At 37.9% G+C, this 22,025-nt stretch overlaps 2 protein-coding genes and 2 long non-coding RNA genes across 5 annotated transcripts in view; 2 read left to right on the top strand and 2 right to left on the bottom strand.

The window, feature by feature from the left end:
- Positions 1-3,017: 3,017 nt before the first annotated feature.
- On the top strand, positions 3,018-4,666 carry LOC149049428 (uncharacterized; the record flags this gene model as incomplete). Its single annotated transcript, XM_089197837.1, has 2 exons — positions 3,018-3,057; positions 4,150-4,666. Coding segments are annotated over 2 exons (372 nt in total), but the record flags the coding sequence as incomplete, so codon positions are not given.
- Positions 4,667-7,334: 2,668 nt separating this feature from the next.
- Positions 7,335-10,240, top strand: LOC149049427 (uncharacterized). Of its 2 annotated transcripts, XM_089194887.1 has the most exons (5): positions 7,335-7,617; positions 7,899-8,036; positions 8,379-8,503; positions 8,634-9,036; positions 10,085-10,240. In XM_089194887.1, the coding sequence occupies exons 2-5, from the start codon at positions 7,917-7,919 to the stop codon at positions 10,103-10,105; spliced, it is 669 nt and encodes a 222-aa protein (XP_089051013.1). In that variant the 5' UTR covers positions 7,335-7,617; positions 7,899-7,916; the 3' UTR covers positions 10,106-10,240. The 2 variants fall into 2 exon arrangements, with proteins under 2 accessions (XP_089051013.1, XP_089051011.1); XM_089194885.1 differs by lacking the exon at positions 10,085-10,240 and having other exon boundaries at positions 8,634-9,825.
- Positions 9,529-11,043, bottom strand: LOC149049426 (uncharacterized). The gene is made up of 2 exons (XR_016183242.1): positions 10,364-11,043; positions 9,529-9,866 (listed from the first exon to the last, which is right to left on the bottom strand). It is a non-coding gene; the product is annotated as an uncharacterized LOC149049426 (long non-coding RNA).
- A 7,560-nt stretch (positions 11,044-18,603) lies between these two features.
- LOC149049425 (uncharacterized) overlaps positions 18,604-22,025 on the bottom strand; it is a 9,409-nt gene continuing 5,987 nt past the window's right edge. Inside the window, exons 2-6 of the long non-coding RNA XR_016183238.1 lie at positions 21,614-21,658; positions 20,731-20,784; positions 20,251-20,438; positions 19,677-19,720; positions 18,604-19,140 (exon numbers count right to left, since the gene is read on the bottom strand). This is a non-coding gene — a long non-coding RNA (uncharacterized LOC149049425). The remainder of the gene's footprint in view (positions 19,141-19,676; positions 19,721-20,250; positions 20,439-20,730; positions 20,785-21,613; positions 21,659-22,025) is intronic.

The following is a 22,025-nucleotide window of genomic DNA, read 5'->3' as shown; positions in this document are numbered from 1 at the left end:
ATGTAGATAAATATAACAAGTGCAAAACTGGTAACTGACAAAGGACGCTAACGAAGACGAGAAACTAGACACCTAACACGAAACTATGAAACAACAACAACAACAACAACAACAAATAATAATAATAATACGAATTCTTGCGCCTACAGTCAGTAGTCTTTATTATCAGTAAAAGCTTTTTATAGTTCAAAGCAATGTTTAAAGTTTAAGAATTGCTGTTACGCTTACGGCGACTGAAACAAAATTCAAGCGAGGCGTCGCTTTAGGCGTATTGCTAACAAGGTGTTTGGGACTATTTTATAGGTCGCAATCACGAGAACCAAAGTGACGGTTAACAGAGATTTATTGTCGTTGAAAACCAGAATACTAAAACGACCACGATATTAAGACGACTATGTAGCTAAAATAACCAAGTGGCTAAAAACGACCGTAAACTGAAATAATAATACAATTAATTCCTACTAATCGAGGCGAAAACTTCTGAAATACAAGATAAAAGCATGTGAAACAAATCTAACTTAATTACAACTTTTAAACCAGAAAAAAAAGTTATACTTTGTAAAAGCTGCAAAAGAGTAGATTATGACTTGGTCTGTCTACAAAAATAGTTCCTTAATTAACGAACTAAACTAATAAAGGCAACAAATGCGCATGCCAGAAACGTGATGGTGCTGACCGTTGGCTGTGTTCCGCCATGTCCGCTGTTACACTTGTCTCCGCTGCAGCAGTGGACAGAACACAAGTTTTGGGACAAATCGCTGCACCTCTTTCTTTGGACATCTTTGCACCGTTCTTCGGTGTAAACACAACCCTTGGCATACAACGTTCCTTCCCACCTTGGAATTTTTAGTTCAACCTTGGCACATGCACTCCATCCTAGCGGACAGGTTTGTTTCTTCGCTTCACTTCCACAGTCACCCCAACTCTTCGCACTCATGCACTGGTAACACGTCAAGCAGTGCCCTGAAATGAAAGTTACATTATGAGACAAAATCAGCTCTGAAAATAGTAAGAGAAATGGTAAGTGTAAGTTCTTAGCTCGGTAAAGAAATAGAGAAAAACGTTTTTCGTCTCGTCACGAGTGTGGGACAAAGAAAAGATTCTGAGTCCCCATGAGGTATCGAACCTCAGACCTTTGGATTCCACGCTCCGATGCTCTATTACCACTCCAACATGTCAAAAATAGAGAATCGGAGAGGAATGTAGACCTGAAGATATACACTTTTTAGTTCTTGCCGTGACACAACAAAAGACGAAAAACATCTCTAAATTATTTAACAGTTGAATCCACCTACGCGTAATTTAAATTAAAACTTTTCCTTGCAGAAATATCTCAATAGCCTTGATCTGCACATCATAGGAGAAAATTTTTTTTCGTTGAACTTTTTCTGAAGGTTGAAAAATTTAATAAGTGCCCAGCCTCGAATAAGCGCCCACCCCACCACCCCAGCCCCCAAAAAGTACTTTTTAAGCGCCCAACCTCGAATAAGCGCCCACCCCCCCTCCCCCCCAAAAGAAAAAAAAAAGTGCACAAGGGGAATACGGGATTATTACGGTATTTCTTTAATGGCTTACCATCTCTAGTTTCATTGTCTGAAAATTTAATGACAACGTTGGAATTTTTCTCAAAGTTTCAACTGAAATGTCCAAGTGGGCGCAAAGTTCTTTCATCCGCAAAATCTCCCACTCAAACTTCGTGGCCTTGCTTGGTATCGGCACTTTGAATGTTCCTGGCACAACAAGTCCGTTCTCCAGCCTTCTTGACCCTGTTACTTTTACAGAAACCTCATTAAGGTAAGACAGTTCCATTGGCACATGTCTTACAAGCTCGCTGCCGGTATTAGCTTCCAAATACGTCCCATGTAATTGCATATTCATCATGTTGTTTGGCTTCCTTGCGATCATCCTCGCGGCAATTAAGTTTCTTTCCCAAAGTTGGAGCCCACACAGATTTATATTGCACTTCAAACACAAAGTTCCATTTCAGATAATGAAAACTTGAACGAGCCATGGCTTTGAATTCACATTGAATGCTCTGGCACTAGGAGCGAACTGTTCAGTTTGCTGAGTTACAGCGGAAGTCACACGTGTTTCCTGTTACGTACCGGGAGCTCTTTGACTATCGTTCTTGCACATAATTACCTTATTGTAAACTTGTGGGATCTAGCACCTTCATGCATTCATGTGATGTGTAAACTGCCAGATCAGATATTATATTCCAGAGATGTTTAAAAAGATATACATCACGCTAGTGCTTGAATATTTTGTCATGTTTTGTTCTTATTTATTGTTTTGTTACAAAATAAACTTTTTACTTACTGAAAATGGTGAAAATTTAATAAGCGCCCAGCCTCGAATAAGCGCCCACCTCGAATAAGCGCCCACCTCGAATAAGCGCCCACCTCGAATAAGCGCCCACCTCGAATAAGCGCCCACCCTGAAAGTCCAAAAATTAAATAAGCGCCCTGGAAGTCCAAAAATTAATAAGCGCCCTGGGCGCTTAATCGAATAAGTACGGTATTTATTACCATTTAATTATTGTTCGAATGTCACCACATACTTGGATCTTCTTTCTCTCGTGGACAGTGTACTCAAAAATATGTGGGATGCGGCAGGATTTTTTTTTGCATGGGGGACAAATCTCCTGCGACACTACTTGCCGGCGTCATTATTCAACCTCTAGTTCTTTTCAATGCCATAAAAGTTATGCTATATCAGTAGCCACATGCCCATTTTAATTCTTGTCTTCAGGTTGATTTTCGTGAAACTATTTCGCTACCATATGGCTATATGTTACACAAATTTGGCAGCTGATTTTTCATATTTTGAGATTTGAAGTTTTCATTTGATGTGACCTTTCCAAGCGATTTTACTCTTTGTTCAAACTGATTTCGCGTATCTGTTTTGGCTATACTTTACACATATTTGGCAGCTTATTTACTATGTTTTGACGTTTTATAGATTCCATTCCAGTGAATTGACCTTTCTTTTTGTCACGCAAACACCTCGTGAGCTAATTTGCTCTTGGGGCGTGTTCAAATGTCTGCATTTCTGTTGGTAAGTTTGAGCTCAACCCCTACTTTTTTAAAGGACCAATTTTGCTCTTGCTTAAGTTATAAATGCAGAGCTTGTGTAAAACGCACGCGCTCGGCTCTTGGCGCACTGCGAGTAGTAGTCGGTTTATATCTTTAGTTTCCTTCATTATCTAGTTTTGTTCGTAATTAACTAATAAGAATTAGTGTATGTTACTCTGCATAAAGAAAATTCAGGGATTGTGCGCGATTGTTTAAGGAATTTACAACTTTGGACTTAAAATCCTGTGAAACAACCAAGTTAATTTACATTCAGCCAGCGCCCATTTCTTGCATGGAATATTTTTACCGAGCAAAGAAAATCTTTGGAAGCATATGTAATTCAGCTGATTACTTATTGAACGTCAAACTGACGAATCCCACGGTTATTTTGAGTCCAGGCTCGTCAATTATGTTTTTCTCGCCGTGGGAAAGAATTTTAATCGACTGATTTAAGGTATGGCAGAAAAAATTGCGCAATAAAGTGCTTAATAGTCGATTCTTCAATTATTTCTCAGCAACACTGTGCCGATAAAATTCTGCAGCAACAGCTACAGAATTTTTTATTTTCCGTTTTATTTGAACATATACTTAGAGAGGCAACTGTTAATTTTCGTATTGAGCGTAAATTTCGTCATGGGCATACATCACGAAAGATGTTTCGAAATACGCTAATAGCGCGAATGTTTCAGAGAAGATGATGATGTTTAAGCTAAAACCATTCACTTTCGAGTGGTTATTTCTCGTCCCAGTCGTGTCGCACTGTCGTCGCCATAACCTATCTTGTTGAAAATGGAAAGACGAAAAACTTCAATGTTACCCAATGAGGAAACATTTTAGATAGCTAAGTCGTTATTTCCCCTTTGATTTGAAGTAGTCAATTTTAAGGCTTTCTTTGACAGGATCAATAGTCCTATTGTTTTCTCTCGGTGGGATCTAAAAATCTGTATGACTCAAAGTGGATAGCTTACAGCTATTTCAACATAACGTTCAAAACTATTTCGCATAACATTTCACAACAGAAAATAGATCTGAAGAGCTGCCAATGAATTAAAACCATCTTCTTTTTCTACCTCAGGATACGGCTTGAAGTGTTACAAATGTTTGACCACCAAAGGCTGGGATGACTGCAAGGACATCAAAACAGAAATGGATTGTCCTGCCGGATACGATCGCTGCTTCAAAGGATCTGCACACGTAAAAGATGAAGGTGCATCCGTTGAAGAATATGGCAAAGGCTGTATGACTAAAGAAGATTGCAATACTGACCTAAGCACAATCGTCTTCTGTAAAGGCAAGGGAAAGTGTAAATTGGATTGTTGCTCCGGTGACTTGTGTAACGTTCACACACTACAGAAAGTCAGCGCTGCTGCTCTTATCGCATGTGCTTTAATGGCTTTGCTGTATTAGAATGAAAAGATGCAGTTTTCTTAGTTGTTGTTAAACTTTGTAGCTATAGACAGAACCTAATGCAGTTGTTATTGACATTTTTCGTATGTTTCGTTTTTTAAACATCGCAAGTAATACCTTTAAGCCTGATCAACAGATTACTTTGAAAAGCTGTTTAATTTTTTAATAAAGGGTAGTTTAAGGTTTTCATTGCGATGCATATGATCTCTGCTTAATTGTTACGTTACTTTTCTTTGATAAAAATTTCATTCCAGTCAAGGTGAAATCAAATCTAGTTCAGTTCAACCAACGACGTATTAACCCTCTGGTGCTGGCAAAGGCACTGCATAGTATCCCACGATCATGCAGTCCATAGAGCTTAGTTTAGAATGTCTTCTCAAGCCACAAAATTCAAGCCAATTCCACGGAGCCATTCCATCCTTCTAGAACATCTCGCTGACTTGAGCTTTTTCACGTGTTTCGGGCGGGACAGCAAAATTGGCCTCAACCAACTCTACAAAGGCATATAAAACCCCAAGCACCAGCATTTTCCCACAATACTGTAAACCCATGACACAAAAATACAATACATTGAAAACATTGTATCGTGCTTTAAGATGTAGAGACTACTTTATCGAATCCCGAAAGTAAACACAGAGAACAAAACTTATAGCAGACAAGGCCCCAAGCTTTCGCGCAAGACTTGGGCAACTACAAATATCAGGCTCTGACGTTCACAAAATACATCAGAACCAATAATACCCAAACCCTACCCACCTTCCCACCCCCCTCCCTAAATAAAAAGAGTGATATCATACTCTGATATTGTAACATACTAGGAGAGAATACAATATAAGATCCTGAACAGTAAATAATGTATAGATTTAGCCAAGCCTAAAAGCGGAGCTCTTGTTAGTTTATTTTCTAGCCCCTCATTATAATAAAAACTGTAGTAAAACTCTTCAGCACTGGCTGTAGAAGAATTTCTTCAAGGGGATTAAGAGACCAGTCGAGGGAGTGGGGAGGGAAGGGAAGAATTGGCGAGGTCTGGAGCCAGGGGACGACGTTCTCACGACTTTCAGTAAGACGCATGCTAGTCAGCCGTATCTTCAAGCAGCTGAGGACCTTCGTTGTTGTTCCTGATGTTTTGAGCAAGCTTTCGAAGATAGAGAATCTTTTGTTCTTCAGAGGAAGTGTGCAATGTCAGCATCAGTTGAAATTATATTCTTTTGAGCGTGACTGATAATTTTGGTTTGGGATATGAGCCAAAATTGAAAGAAATGACGGTAAACTACTTCAAGTTTAGACATCACCAGTCGATTGAAGAGTATGCACGTAATAACAGTGAATTAGTAAATCAAGGTGCCGTTTGGGCTTCTCTTTTATCTTCTCTTGAAGTTGACGGGTATGACTGCTTGCCCCAGCGTTTTTTCCCCTACGTTTCAACCTCCTCTGCTTCGCGTAAAAATTAAAAAGAAAACTCATTTTCAACTCGTGTTTGAACCTGTAATTTCTTAAAACTTTTCCTCTTTTCGCTATTGTTTCATGATTGTCCTCTGGCTAAAAATACACGGCGTCTTTTTGAGATTCTTCCCGTTATTTAATATGGTAACCTCTGCTGTAACTACTTATAATGTAGGTTTCTTTAAGCCAACTGCCCATGATCTCGGCAACTTTAGCTAACGAAGTACGAAATTTGTCTAACATGTTTCTTGCGCTGCAAAAGTTTGCTTTAAAAGAAGACAAGCCAGAGCTAAAATGTCATGATTAAAACTTAATGACGAAGACTTAGGATATTCGATCATGAAGACATTTGTGGAAAACTTGAGAAAATACCTGGATCTCATTTTTACATTACAGCAATCAATTCCAAACGTCAATCAAGTTTTCTCTTTAATTTTAAATTTGAGTTGATGTTGTTATTGGCTATATTATATGGGTTGAAAAGTTTTTGATGGTATTTTCTCATGTTTGCAAATAGTTGAATTTTACTGGAAGGTAGAGTTATTACAACATGTTAACATGAAACTCAACAATACATTTTATTAATATGTAAAAAGCATTCATTTGACTATCTACTGGCAAGTTGTTGTATTATATTATTTCAACCCAACCATTTTCCACTATTTGTAAACACCATTCCAAAATAATTAGTCAGGGAAACATACGCAATGTTTGAAATGTCGTGTCCTTAGTAAGTGAGCAGGATTTAGGAGGGTGTATGTGGGAATAGGCTCTCTTGTCTGTATTGTTAATTTGCTAATCACTCCTGTTGCCAATGCTTTGATGAGGTTGGGCTGTCAAGGTAAAAGAACTGAGGATTTTACTAGCCAGTGACTTTTTCCAAACCTGAAAACTATCATTGTGAAAGCCATACTTGTGCCTGGTAACTCATTTTTATTCTGACAAACTAGTTTTAAGAAGGATACAATATTTTATTACAAATATTTGATGCATAGGCTGTGCGGAAATATTTAATGTAACTATAGTTTTATAGCCTGAATACCAATCCCTACACATGATGAAATGTCAGAAGGATCAGTGGAAAAATGTACCAAACATTTTCAAGATTTGATGTAATTATTTTAATTACATGAATGTTCACTGATACTAGGAGATCTAAGAATATTCAAAAGAATGTAAAATTTGTTTAAAAAATAAGAACTCAGCATAGGCCAAATAAACAAGATTCTTAGAAAACGAAATGTGTACTAAAGAAAAAAGCTTAACAACCTTTTTATCAGTTTTATATATTGAAAACACACACACATGCATGCAGATTTCTTATAAACCTGTAGTTCAAGCCTGCCATGACTTCAAAATTTTGATACACATCTCAAAAGGAGAAGAAATAAATTTTAACAGTCCGGGCCATATCCATTTCTGGATACTTGATGACGTCACCAATATGGATGTCGTAGTGGGACCTCGAGGAAACCCATTCATTACTTTAATTCGAGCCCTAGCGACTTTGTTTCCAAGGCATATCCCATGAAACCTTGCAAAAGTACAGAAGACAAGTAATCACACACAACAAGCATAGAATGGATGGCGGTCGCGTTGACAAGACAGAAAAATTCAGTTGAAAAGTCGGGTGGAGGTGCTTGTTGCGGAGGGCTCGATCAAGGAGTAACACCTCTTTAGTTGAGGTTTTCAGGTATGCAACATTTTTTTTGATTCCTAAAAAAAATCTTTTCAAAAACTAGAATAAATTTTCTTTCAATTTGTCAAAATTCCAATCGAGTGCACGAGGTTTTTGCTCGAGTGCACGGATGTTGAAGGTCTGTTAGTGTGCTAACTACCAGGCGGATTCCTTTGTTGAGATCCATCGGAGTATCGTGTAAACCATAAATTTTAACCATACTTTGTGGCCGGGCAATTTAAAGTAAAATGACAATTATTTATCGGACCTTTATAAGCCTACATTGTGAATTTCAGATCAGGCCAACGGCATGGATGAACACATTCAGTATCTGCCTTGAGGAGAAAAACAAGGAGTCAAAAGTGTGGCAGCATGGCACCATGACTGCATTGGATTGGCTGAGGATTTTCAGAAATCTTGGAAATCTTAGCAAGGTATAGTGTATGCAAACATTTGTTTGTTTCACTTTTTGGTGTATTTTGAAACAGGCACAAATGATATACATGTACTTAATTTATAGTTACTTCAACATTTAAAAGCTATTAAAGAAGGGCAAAAAATATCTTTGTAGTTCATTACCTTTTGTACATGACATTGTGAATCATTGCTAAGAGTTAGTAAAAGCATTTATCTCCAGGTTACTTGGTTTTCTTCTCTCCTAAAATCCTAAAAATTTTTAAACACAAATTTGGTCCGATTCAGAAGACCTGCTTGAAACTATCTGTGAGTAGTTTGGATTCCTCTTTAAATACCTCATTTATTTTATTTATATTTAGGTGAGAAATTGGCTTTTCTCCCTGCTTGGATTGCATAATCCCAAGGATGAAGCATTGGACTCAAGAAGAAAGCATGATTTTGTAGATGAAGTGCTAGCATGGCGCATAAAGTTACGAAAAGAGAAGTAAATGACACAATACATTTTAGTATAAGCTATTCAGCTCCAGTATGTAATAGTAGTGGTGTAAATTAAAGAGCAATTCTCAATGCAATAGTTGGTTCAATAAGTTTATTTCACTGCTTTTCCTTCAAAGGTATTTGCAAGGAGGGTTGTCAAATGTTGTAACATCCTTGGAAGGCCCTGAACTGGACAGTGATTTGAAAAATTATGAGGAAATTCTTAGAAGGAACAGAAGCAACTTGCTTCATACACACTTCATTGATGGCAAAAAAAGAGCAGATACCCGGTTGCAAGTGCTATATGTAACTACAGAAGACAGAGCTTTGGCAGAAGACATAAGGAATACATACAAAGATGAAATCTTCAGGAGAATAGCTGAAAAGCTTCTGCTGCTCACTGATGAGGAGACAAGGGAGCCTCTGTCAAGCAGATTTGGAGCTATCAAAGCACAGCCCAGCAACGTTAAAAAGGAAACTCTTGTTTTGTTGTACAATGAGATTGTGGAAGAGCTACAGAACCAAGAGACACAGGAAGAGGTGTGTATCCTTGACACCATTGAGGAAGATAGAGAAGCTGATTGCAGCACGAACTGATTTATTTCTATGTCAGTTAATGTTAGTTGACATTTATGTGTAGGTCTGGTACAATTTCATATTTATTTTATTGTACCCCATGAAAACCCTGGGTAAGATTGTTTGTAAGGTGAATTTCAATGCCCAAGCTCTGCCACTGATTTTACAGTGGTAGGTCAACATTGCACTGATTTGAATAATAAGGATTTGGTAAGATTGTTCCTTTTCACATAACTGTAGGTGACTCAAAATCTAACTGGCTAGGTAATGTAGCAGTTTTCAGTTTTTGACAGAGTTAAATTAGAAACTCTGCGAGCTGGCAATTTCAGGAAACCCAGTATTTGTGAGAGTATGAGACATGAGAAAACATTTTAAGGGTTGGTTTCATGTAGAAAAGGAGAAAACAAAGAACAAAATTTTACTTGTGCTTTTCTTGTGCTACCATCTATATGCATATAATGTACAAACAGTACATGGCTGTATTTCATGCAAATAGGTTTAAATATACATCCTGTAAGAGGTGTAATTTTTAAGGTCAAGAATTAAGGAAAGCATAAAAAAATACTTAGTAGGCTCAGATGTAAATAATAATTATATTAAATGTAAATCGTGTACAAAAGACATTTCATGTGCTCAGTATTATTTTCAATATTTTGCGGTGTGGTATTTATAATATAATATAATAATTCTGACCTAATTAAATTGATTGATTTTATTGACTTGATTATTAAAAACAGGAACCTTTCTTATAAAGTCTTCAACATCACGTGTGGCATGAATTCCAGGGGTTTATCCTGGGGCTCGGGTTGGAGAATAAATTGCAACCCCTATGTTTATAAAACAAGAAAGAAAAATGCTACAGTTGAAAGTTCAATATACATGTGCATCACCTATCCCCAAACGTCCACCCCTAATGTTATTAACAGTTTATGACAGTGTTTTCATCGGAGACAAAGGTGATTTTGCTTTGTAGCTGGATTGGGGGCACATCGCTTCTCTCCTTGTCATTTAGATGCGGTTTTGGCTTGTTTAGAATTAAGATCAAAGCTCCACGTGGAACACCGCTTGTTGTTCAAACTGAAGACAACAACAAGTATGACCCGCATGCACTGGCTTGTCTTCTTCCACGAGAAATGAAACGCATTCCAGAGGCTCTACGAGAAGTCCAGATTTTCAGCAAATCGCAGAGGAAGAAATACACCTTCGAAGATGTCAAAGGGCAGCAGATCGGCAGGATTCGGCACTTCCTAAACGTACAGCTGCATGGTTTGCTCCGATGTGGCAAAATAACCAGGATTGAAGGGTAAGTTACTGTTTTCTTGCCTTACTGTTACTTTTTTGTAAAGGCTTGATGGACTGAAATTGATACATGTCTATTTAAAAAATCGGAGAGAAGCAAGATAGTGTCTTTCCTCGATCTATACTGGAGACAAATGAAATTGTCCCGATTCCGCGATCTCACACCTTTCTCGTCCCTATTGTTATCAGTGCGCGTTATTTGGTTCAGCCTTATTAATTTGGTTTTCTTGTAACCCAAAATAGGGAAATCAACGGAGAACCGACGATAACATCGAGGCCAAGCTCTACCCAGAAGTTCTCCAGATACAAACAGGCTGGCGGAGGAGCTTTTATTCCCGCGACGCTCTTGGTGGAAGGACCACAGCGTTACAAAGAATTTGTGCTGGAAAGAATCCGCTGTACTCTACCAGAATGCGAGAATGTCCAAGACATGCATGTTGAATGTTTGAAATAAATGAATATGTTTAATTATCTAACGTCCAGTCTTTATTAGCAAATTTTGTTTCGGCTTACTACCGCATTACAACATGGCCGCCACAAAAAAAAATAATCACCTTCTTCTCGTTTCCAGTACCTCTCGGCCAAATTTGCTTTGTTTTGGTTTTGATCTCACCCAATCACAAAGCTCGAAACCGATATCCAGAAATGGATATGGCCCGGACTGTTTAAGTTCTATTTATTCAGTTTAGGTTTGTCAGGTAAAATTGAGTCAAACAAAAGAAATTTTCACAACAAATTTATTAGGTTTTCCGGATCATGTGTACTATAGGTGGACTCGGTCGACATATCGGGCGACAGTCGACCGATATATCGGTCGACTATCGGTCGACTATCGGTCGACTATCGGTCGACAATCGACCGACTATCGGTCGATAGTCGACCGATAGTTGACCGATTGTCGACCGATAGTCGACCGATGGTCAACCGATATATCGACCGACTGTCGGCCGATGCATCGGCCGATATGTAGCGATCAACTGCCGGTGAAGTATCGGTCAAGTATCGGTCAAGTATCGGTCAAGTATCGGTCAAGTATCGGTCAAGTATCGGTCAAGTATCGGTCAAGTATCGGTCAAGTATCGGTCAAGTATCGGTCAAGTATCGGTCAAGTATCGGTCAAGTATCGGTCAAGTATCGATCAAGTATCGGTCAAGTATCGGTCAAGTATCGGTCAAGTATCGGTCAAGTATCGGTCAAGTATCGGTCAAGTATCGGTCAAGTATCGGTCAAGTATCGGTCAAGTATCGGTCAAGTATCGGTCAAGTATCGGTCAAGTATCGGTCAAGTATCGGTCAAGTATCGGTCAAGTATCGGTCAAGTATCGGTCAAGTATCGGTCAAGTATCGGTCAAGTATCGGTCAAGTATCGGTCAAGTATCGGTCAAGTATCGGTCAAGTATCGGTCAAGTATCGGTCAAGTAGCGGTCAAGTATCGGTCAAGTATCGGTCAAGTATCGGTCAAGTATCGGTCAAGTATCGGTCAAGTATCGGTCAAGTATCGGTCAAGTATCAGTCAAGTATCGGTCGAGGATCGGTCAAGTATCGGTCAAGTATCGGTCAAGTATCGGTCAAGTGTCGGTCAAGTGTCGGTCAAGTTTTGGTCAAGTATAGGTTCACTTACCGACCATATCGCTCAGAAGAAAATAGGCTAAGAAAGAGTGCGAGGTTTTTTCGATATATGTTCCGATTTGGTAATGGAAAAATACATGGTAAAGTTGGTCGCTCTTGTGTAACTAATGTTGTACCTTAACGTATTTCCATTATTCCTAAAACTACCCGGCTTATGCTTTATCCCTGATGTAATGCTGCCCTTAATCCAACATATCTAAAATGATTATTATTCCTTAGCTCTTATAGCTCTAACAGGTCCTTAACGTTATTTTGCTTGTACAACGTTATCGATATTAACTGTCCAGTTTATGTCGGTAATGGGATCCACCTAAATTGTATCAGCTAAAATTGCAGTGTGTAACTACCCAGCTAAACGAAAAGTAAATGATCTTTTGAAACTGAACTAGGCGGTTAAACTCATAAGCAAAGCGATTTTATAAAGACTTCTTTTTGCAGTAGTATGTACATGTTGGTTTTGAATTAGAATTCACATGAGTACACCCTACGAGTACATTTAGAACTGAGAACTCAGATTCTTATAAGCGGGTAAGTACTGTAGTTTGACTTACTAAAACAAAATCAAGTCTGCAATGAATATCTAGTTGTCTTTGCCTCCAGATAATCCTCTTGCCATTTGGATTAAAAATTCTCCAAACATCGCATAGCTCCAAATTTTTCATCGCATTTTGCACTACCTTTAAAGCGTTCTGATGTGTTCTGGTGATGCCATTTTTTCAGAGAAAATTGAGAGAGTAAAAAACATCCTAAGCAGCTGGTCTGCTAGGAGACTTACTCTTCTAGGTAAAATCACGATAATAAAAGCTTTGGCAGTATCCCAAATTGTACATGTTTTAACCTCTTCCAACGCATCAAGGTGTACTAAAGGAAATCGATACCCTGCTATATGACTTTCTCTGGGAAAGCAAAGGGGACAAACTTAAAAGGACACAAATGATCAATGATTACGATAAAGGAGGCCTCAAGATGATAGATATTCAAAGCTTTAATAAATTGCTAAACAAGAAGTGGGTAAATGGAAACTTTTCGTAGACTTCCACCTCCAGAAGTGTAGGGGGAAAGTAATGTTTTTAAAGTGCTACTACGATCAAACTATCCATATCCATTTTTTATAATTTCGTGTAAAATATGACTGTCTAAAATACCTTGCTAAATATCAATCCATTACGACCATCAGAAATCTTTTTTTTATTTGTATTTTTATTTCCGAGAAGTTGCAGTCGCCATTTCTTTATCTCGTTCCAATTATAGCCTGGTTGAGAATTAGGGAAAATGACGTCAAATGCTCAAAATACCTCGCGTAAAATAACTCGAGTGTGCTAGACTATTGCAATGTTTGAATTTATTACAGGTAAAAAAAAAAACCCTTTTTTAAGAACCTAGATTTTAAGAAAAAAATAGATTAACTGAAAATGTTAGACAAAAATTGTACATTAAAACTCCTCTTTGAAACAGGTTCTTTTTTTTTGAGAAATTCAATCAAAGCAACAACACAGTTCCATGTATTAATGCTGAGTTTTGTTCTGTTTATCTTGGATAGCTTTGTAAACTTGGTAAATATATGCTTGGATTTTTAACGTATTATGCATACAATACCAAAAATAGGCCACGCCCTCCAATGACAAACAACTCATTTATTTTGAAAACTAGACTGCGAGCAGAGGGCGCGATCGACGAGCGGTGAGCGGCCAAGCAACGATCTCTTTTCGCTGTGACTGGCGCCCCTGCTGCTCGCAGATCACGGCCTCGCCCCTCATCGCTCGTCGATCACGTCCGCTTTTTCTTCGTTCGTTCCAGTGGGATTTCACTGCAAAAGAGACTGCTCGCAATCTATTTGAAAACAAGAACCTGTTAAAAGAACCCGAGTAGCCAAATTTTCCAGTTAAGCACCATCTTTTATAATAATATAATAACCTTCTTAGCCTTGCTTGGAAAAAATTAGGTTCCTATTAGCGGATTTTTTACCGTATATGCTTCTGAGTCTAAAATTGAAAAAAATACCAAATTGCACCAATGTTGCACTAAGGTCACAGGAACTGTCCCGTTTCGGGGGAGGGGAGTACTCCCGTAAATTTTGAATAAGTGTGTGCCTCGAAGAGTCTTGAACCCTGTCCCACTTTAAGGATGAAACAAACGAAAATTGTCCAAACACGAAATATGACACCCTATTCAAGGAAAAACAATAACCAAACAACGGCTAACCACGCGCGGCAAAACACAAATCTCGATAAAATCGCTTTGTTGACAATTTTAGCGGAATTTGCTTTTTGTTTAGCTGGCCATTTACACACTGCAATTTTAGCCGATACAATTTACATATCCTATCTAAAGATCACAACGGAAACACAATGCTAACAGAGGCAAAACGATAACCGCCAAAACCATACCCTATCCCGCGGCACATACATAGACAAATGTACCCTATCCCGCGGCACATAAATAGACAAATTTCATTAAAACGTGTTGAATATATAGAAAAAATTAAGAAAGACTGTTTCCTAGCAGGTGCAGGACATAAGTGGGTATTATAAACTGAAATACGGTTGATGTAATGGTTCGTATGTATTTTAGTTGATATGTTTTCTGTTGTAAAAAAGACCTGAATGAAATACAATGTATACGAGGCATCGAGGTGAATCTCTTTATGGGCACATTTCTTGATGACACATTAATTGTTTCAAGGTAAAATGTGCACAGTTTTTGGCATTTTGGCTCTAATCTGGCTACAGGTTTTGCCGAAGATTTTGGGAATAATTCGGATGGCGCTATTTTTCTGTTGAAGTCACTACGGTGAGATCGACTTGCTGGGATGGAAGAGAAGAGAATAAAACGTGCTATAGCCATTCGCGAGAAGGAGATAAGGTGCAAATAAGCTTACATGTGTTCAATTGATCCTCAAAGGATAGTGACTAAAACACCACACGAGCACTACGAGTAACATACAAGTACATACGAGTAATTATGAGTCATACGGGCGCACACAGATACATATGAGTAACATAAAAGTAACATATACGAATACATGGAGTAACACACAGATAACATACGGTCAAATGTGGGTAATACGCATGAAATCTGCAAAGTAAAATACTAGAAATTGGACCTTTAACGGAAATCGTCGATTTGTTTTTCACTGCTCGGTATGGAGAGAAATTAGCATTTGAGGTGTGTGTGTCTGCGTGTGTGATGGGGGTGGGGGGGCTGGGAAGAGACCTTCCTTAATGCTTCCTGTGAGCCTATTACTGGATAAAATAGCAATAACAAAACTAATAATAAATTAAAATACTATTCAATCCTGTAGGCTGAACAACAACGCTGATTTCCTACGGTTACCACCCTCCCGAGGTAATACCCGGGACAAGATCGGCCCTTGTGACCCTGGGGTGGAAAATGTTTGAAGTTTTCAGTTTTTCCCGTGGGTAGGGGGTTGGGCAACTTTAAATAACTACCCACACAAAGACTCCTAGGGCGAAACGAGATATGTATTATTTTACTATTTTTTATAATTATTTCATTATTTCTCATTTCTTTTATTTTCATTGTATTTCTTATTATTAATTTATGTTATTTCTATTTTATGCAGCAATAGGCTCACACGAAGCACACGCAAACACACCCTCAAATGCTAATTTCTCCCCACCATAGTTAGTAGAGTCTCCTCTACTAACTATGTCCCCACACTACCCCGTTTTGTACATATGATATCATTTGCACATTTATCGCGATTGACTACCTAAATTACCCCGACCTGCTCCCGTGCTGGTCTCGTAGCTCAGTCGGTAGATCTAATTCGGAGGTCGTGGCTTCAATCCCCACTTGGTCAAATTTTCTTTGCCCCGTGAGGACTCCCAAATTTCCTTTAAAATGGTAGTAACCCAGGGGGATTTATTGTATCGGCAGTATTGCCTTCTTCCAGCACCCAAACATTTATTTTAAAAAAATTACAATTTATATTACGGTGCTTCGCGGTTCACATCCTATATCTACATCATTTGAACCAATGAATACACCGAGCAGTAAAAACAAATCGAAGGTTTCCGAGAAAGGTCCAATTTCTCGTATTTTACTTTGTTTTTACAAATCAAAGGAAAGAAAGTCAATTAAGCTTTCGCTAAAATGCATGCGATCAAAAACCATTTCCCATTTGAGTTTTGAAATGTAATTTTTTTTTTGATGACAAACTGCAGTTACCAATATACATCTTGTATTACGGAGGACAGTAAGGAAATTAACCAACGTTTTTTTAAAACACTTGCACACAGCCATTGTTTTGCTCCATTTTGTCGGACAAATATCTCGAAACAGTTGTATCCCTATGAAGTGGATTTACAAAGCTACGGAACCTAATACGATCTATATTTTCAACCGTCACCACCATTTAGTACATCAGCGTTGAAGACTACATCATCGGAAAATGAAATTTCCTTACTTGCGGTCCAATGGGAACAAACAGTGTTAGAATTGTTTTGACGTTTACTAAAAACACGAGCTTGATATAGAATGAAATAGAAATCAAAACTTTATGAGTGCGGCTGGAAGTATTGCGAGTTCACTCTACCGACGTCCCGTTTGCCGTCATGTCTCAAACTGGAGGTTTTTAACCCTTTAAATAGTCGAATTGTGTGCTCTTTATCGACTGACGGTGACACTTTTTTTTAAAGAATAATGACAGCGGCGGCGGAAAAACAAGTTAAAATGCCATTCATTGTCCAATGAAATAAGCTTCCAAAGCTCAGATAATAAAACCAAATATAACCTAAACTTTGAAAAGGGTGTAGTAAGTCTCCAACGCATAAACATCGTGCGTTGTAGATCTCATAATTTTGATCTACTGTAAGTGAACACAGATCCTTAATTCTCACACCACATCTATCTCCGGAAAAGTAACAGGCAAAGTCAATAGGTTGAATATACTTGAAAAACTAGAGAGGGTAAAGGACCGTGCACTTAGGTATGACATGTACTTATAGCAAAGACCCTTCATTAAGAAAGAATGCTCAATATGATTGGTTTACAAAACACATTAAAGGGTCGTCTCACCCAAGATATGTTAATTACGATAGACAGATGTTTTCAAAAGAAGACACCCACCACTACAGCTAATTCATTTTAAGTAAAGAACACGCATCGTAATTAAAGGGGCACAAATATGCTTTGATACCTAAAGTAAGATGTACAAAACATGGTCTAAGGTCTCTTCGTTACTTCACCGCTGTAAGGACTTGGAATTCGCTGCCGGAGACGATACGCGCTATGGTCGGCGCAAGAGAAATTTAAAACTGGATTCCAGACACGCAATTTACATCTAAATTATGAGGTAATCATATTACTTATTAGAGTTTTATATCTTTTATCGTGGAATAAACCCTCCCCCCCGGGGGCAATGAATTATCGGCCAAGTATCAGTGAAGTATCGGTGAAGTGTCGGTCAAGTATCGGTGAAGTGTCGGTCAAGTATCGGTGAAGTGTCGGTCAAGTATCGGTGAAGTACCGGTGAAGTATCGGTCATGTATCGGTCAAGTATCGGTCATGTATCGGTCAAGTATCGGTCGTGAATCGGTCAAGTATCGGTCAAGTATCGGTCAAGTATCGGTCAAGTATCGGTCAAGTATCGGTCAAGTATCGGTCAAGTGTCGGTCAAGTATCGGTCAAGTGTCGGTCAAGTATCGGTCAAGTATCGGTCATGTATCGGTCAAGTATCGGTCAAGTATCGGTCAAGTGTCGGTCAAGTATCGGTCAAGTGTCGGTCAAGTATCGGTCAAGTATCGGTCATGTATCGGTCAAGTATCGGTCAAGTATCGGTCACGTATCGGTCAAGTATCGGTCATGTATCGGTCAAGTATCGGTCATGTATCGGTCAAGTATCGGTCATGTATCGGTCGAGTATCGATGGTTTAAGACTATATCGGTCGACACATTTATCGGTCGACTATCGGTCGACTATCGGTCGACTGTCGACCGATAGTCGGTCGACAGTCGACCGATAGTCGGTCGACAGTCGACCGATAGTCGGTCGATTGTCGACCGATAGTCGACCGATAGTCGACCGATATATCGGTCGACTGTCGCCCGATATGTCGACCGAGTCCACCTATAGTACACATGATCCGGTTTTCCTACCTAGAACAATCAACCTCATGTACAAATAAGACTATAGGTATGTACCAATGATGCACAAAAGAACTACCGGTATCTGTGGTAAGAGGGCAGGCCTTCCTAATTCTTAATGAGATTATCATCTTTCCACAAGCTCAGTGGAAAGTGAGAGTGAGAGAGACCGACAGTGACTATGTTATTTGAGTAAATATCCAGAGAAGGATAAAAGGCAAGATAATTAAGCTCAAGTTAATTAAACTTAGTCATTTATATTGTTGCTTTGTGCATTATGCGGATGCCAATTAATTTAACTTTCATGCAGATCAAAGTAAAAACATGAATTAAAATAGCAGAGCCCACTTTTATTTCAGTCCTAATTAAAGGGGGATCTTTGCTTTTCCAGTTTTCCCACCCTTTTAAACTCACATATCTTGTGACCAATTCCCTATATCAATGTTTAGTTTGGGTATGAGTATTGGTAAGAAACACCATGCATTAATGAAAGCTTGAGCAAGAGTATGCAATTCAAATAATAATATTACATGTTACAATGTGGCAACTTACATAGCAAAATTATATAATCACACAATTCCAAACAAAGAAAGTTGGGTAACCTGCTTCAACTTTTGAGGGCTTGAGGTAGAAAGAAATAAATATGGTAAACAGTTACAATCAGAAGAGATATACATTACAATTATCAAATCCTATGCATTTTAGTGAAAAAAGGGTCAGTTACCAGTATAATTTCTCCCAAATATTCATATGTACAGGAAATCATTAATTTTTGTCACTAGGTGGTACTGTACTTAGAGTAGTTCATCTGACACAAAGGCATTTTTCTAAAGTTATCTCATAGCTTATGACTGTATAGGTCATATGGATGGTTTCTGCTTGGGGACTGACATTTCAATTACCTCAGCAAACTGTAATCATCAGAATTGCAAGCCAAGGTGTATTTACCAAGTGCTCAAGTTTCAAAAATAGTGACTGATTACTGATACAGTCAAGTTCACTCTTTTTTGAGGCCATCTTCAGCTTAATCATCCTGTTACATGTGAAAATATCAAATGTTACTTACAAATTCAAATACTTGCTTGAATAAAAGTTATAATTTTTTTAATAACCTGCTTCCTATAACCCTTTACTCCTTCATAGTGACTAGCATCTATTTTCCCCTTTCAACATCACCCCTGAATCAAACATTAAGGTCATGAGAATAAAGGCAATAATAATGAACTGAAGAGCCTCTTGATTGTTAAACAAATTCTCCCTGCCAGCACATAAGGAAATGTATTGAGAACAGTATGGAGAATACGCATACTGATGTTAGGGTGTAAGGGGTTAATAGTGCTCCAAAAATAGTAAATAGTATTGGAGAGAAAGAAAGAAAGTTCTTGAAACATAAATGTTTAACATGTTAATGAAACTTTGTTATGAATGTTAGTTGCGACAACAATGAAAACATCTCTGAAACTACAATAACAATGACCTTTCCATGTAAACACACCATAATGAAGTATGATATGGATAAATTTAACCTCACCCAGTTTGGATGTAGAATCCAAAATTTAATAAACTTACTGGTGAATAGGAAGAAGCTCAATGTTTGTCCTGCTTCCGTCATTCTAAATACCACAAATCAATCATATCACCACTTTAGTGTGATTTTTTTTAAGATGTGTACTTTTTCTTATGGTCATCTATTTTTAGTATCCATCTTATACCAGCTGACACCTGAGAAGAATCAAGTCCTCACTGGTGATTTGACACAAATTTGTAAGCAAACCCTACAACTGATTAAATTTTATTTTAACAAAAGCATGAAGGGCAATAGAAGAAATTGGCTAGTACAATTCAAGTTTCCCTTCTTAAGTATTCTGTGATGGTTTCTTCTTACATAGGGTAAAGTTTACAGTTTCCCTCTTTTCACTGTATTGTGTTCATCAGTTTGCTTTCTTAACAATCTTAACTATTATTGCCAACAAATGTGAGGAGCATACAAAATGTGTACAGTTATAAACATTTAAATTCCTGAGTGACTTGTATCTAATTTCCCCTTTCAATATCATCCCTAAATCAAGCATTAAGGTCATGAGAATAAAGGAAATGATAATCAACTGAAGACCCTCTTGATTGTTAAACAAATTCTCCTTACCTGCACATCAAGAAATGTATGGAGAACAGTGTGGAGAATATGCATACTGATGTTAGGGTGTAAAGGGTTAAAGACATCATGTAATCAGTTTTATATATGTAGAGTATTGCTTGAATATATAATTGTGGTGAGCGCAACTGCCTGGCAAACATCAGTCTATGGTCTTCTTTCATCACCTTGGAGGTGCCCTGTGCACATAAAAATTGAAGTTCAGTGCCTTTACCAGCTTTTTTTGGCTACAAAGATCAACAAAGAACAACAGCCACACCAAAAAATATTTTTCATGAAAGATACCTCTACAGTGGTAGGTACACACAACTGACATGTTTGAGTGAAGCATGTCAAGCATTAAGCTATGGTTGTCAGTTTGCTTTTCATTACTTGCAAACAGCTTATTTCTATCAGCTTTGAAAACTTCTGTATCCTTGCTTTCGAAGAAAAGCATTTCCCATGGAAATTTAAACATCGAGGACAACCTACCAGCAACAGGTTTTTCCATTGTTTCAAAACATCAGATTCTCATCACATTTTTTTCTGTTACATTTGAAAGCATAAGAAAATTTTAATCATTACAATATAATGAAATCCCCCATTTTAACCCTTTTAGTCTTACTAGTGACTTAGACAGAATTTTTCCTTACACTATCAGTACAATACCAAGTAGACAAGTAATGAGAATAAAGAACAATATCAACTAGGGGATAATTGGTTGATCCAATTTCAAATTCTCTAACCTAACATCACATAAATTGTATGGCAGACAGTAAAGAGAATTACTGATGAAATCTTGAAAGTTAAAGGGTTATGTAATCATATGTACCAGAAAGACAGCAAATAAATGTAACATACTTCAATAAAGTGTTCTTTGTACAATGAAGTTTCAAACTCATTGGAATTAAGTTGACTTCATGCATGATTCAGACTTTAGTTTAAGAAATGTGTAATATCTCTTTACATGGATGAAAAGAGAAAGCCATTTATGAATTTTAAAATATAGTAAATGCAAAAAAACTCAAAGATGGAATTTAAAAAGACTGCTAAAATATGGCATATATCTATTCACTGAGATTTTAAACATTGGCTGGCACAAAGAGATATAAAAGAGGCTTTGTGAAAAAGGCCTGGGCAATGAAATTAAAGACTGAGGAGGAGTGTATGACATCTGTTAGATTTTTCCTAATTTTGGTTTCCCTGTTCTACGTAGAAGTTAGTGTCACGGGACCGGTTTTCCTTATTTGGTATTGTACACGAGGTTTTCTGTTCAGATTAAAAATAGTTCTTCCGCCATCTTGATCTAGTTACTGTGTTCCGGGCCTTTTATTCGGAATACACAACAACATCAACTAGTTTATTATGTTCTCACCTGAATTCAGTCTGCAAAGAGAACTCTGCAACACTTCTGTTTTATCTTCTCAAACATGAATTAAAACATAAAATTTAGTTATTTGCAGGCAGGTTAAGGAGGAAGTTAAAGGAATGGATATATGCTACATAAAAAGAAACCCCTTACAATAAAAATAAAGCAGAAGCATATTACCTACGTGTCTCTGCTTCTGAAGAAAGCTATAATTGGTATTTTTTTAAGCAATTATCTACATAATTTTATAAAATAATTCAAATAGTACGCGCGCTCTGATTGGCCATAAAACCATTTTACATGAGCGTATGTAAACACGGTTTTCGTTCCTCTTTCATTAGTCCTTTGGGCGACCCTAAAAGCAGGAACGGTGGAATGGTGGAATGGCGGAATGGCGGAATGGCGGAATGGCGGAAAA

This window comes from Pocillopora damicornis, chromosome 2 (assembly GCF_964200805.1).
Source record: "Pocillopora damicornis chromosome 2, jaPocDami1.2, whole genome shotgun sequence".
In the NCBI taxonomy this organism is placed as follows: domain Eukaryota; kingdom Metazoa; phylum Cnidaria; class Anthozoa; order Scleractinia; family Pocilloporidae; genus Pocillopora; species Pocillopora damicornis.
Note: the sequence above shows the minus strand (reverse complement) of the source record. Positions and strands in the feature narration are given on the sequence as shown.

Bases quoted from the DNA above. Each gene is read 5' to 3' on its own strand.
- LOC149049427 (XM_089194885.1), top strand. From the start codon at position 7,917: ATGAACACATTCAGTATCTGCCTTGAGGAGAAAAACAAGGAGTCAAAA. The intron at 8,037-8,378 runs GTATAGTGTATG...ATTTATATTTAG, and splicing joins ATCTTGGAAATCTTAGCAAG to GTGAGAAATTGGCTTTTCTC. The intron at 8,504-8,633 runs GTAAATGACACA...TTTCCTTCAAAG, and splicing joins ATAAAGTTACGAAAAGAGAA to GTATTTGCAAGGAGGGTTGT.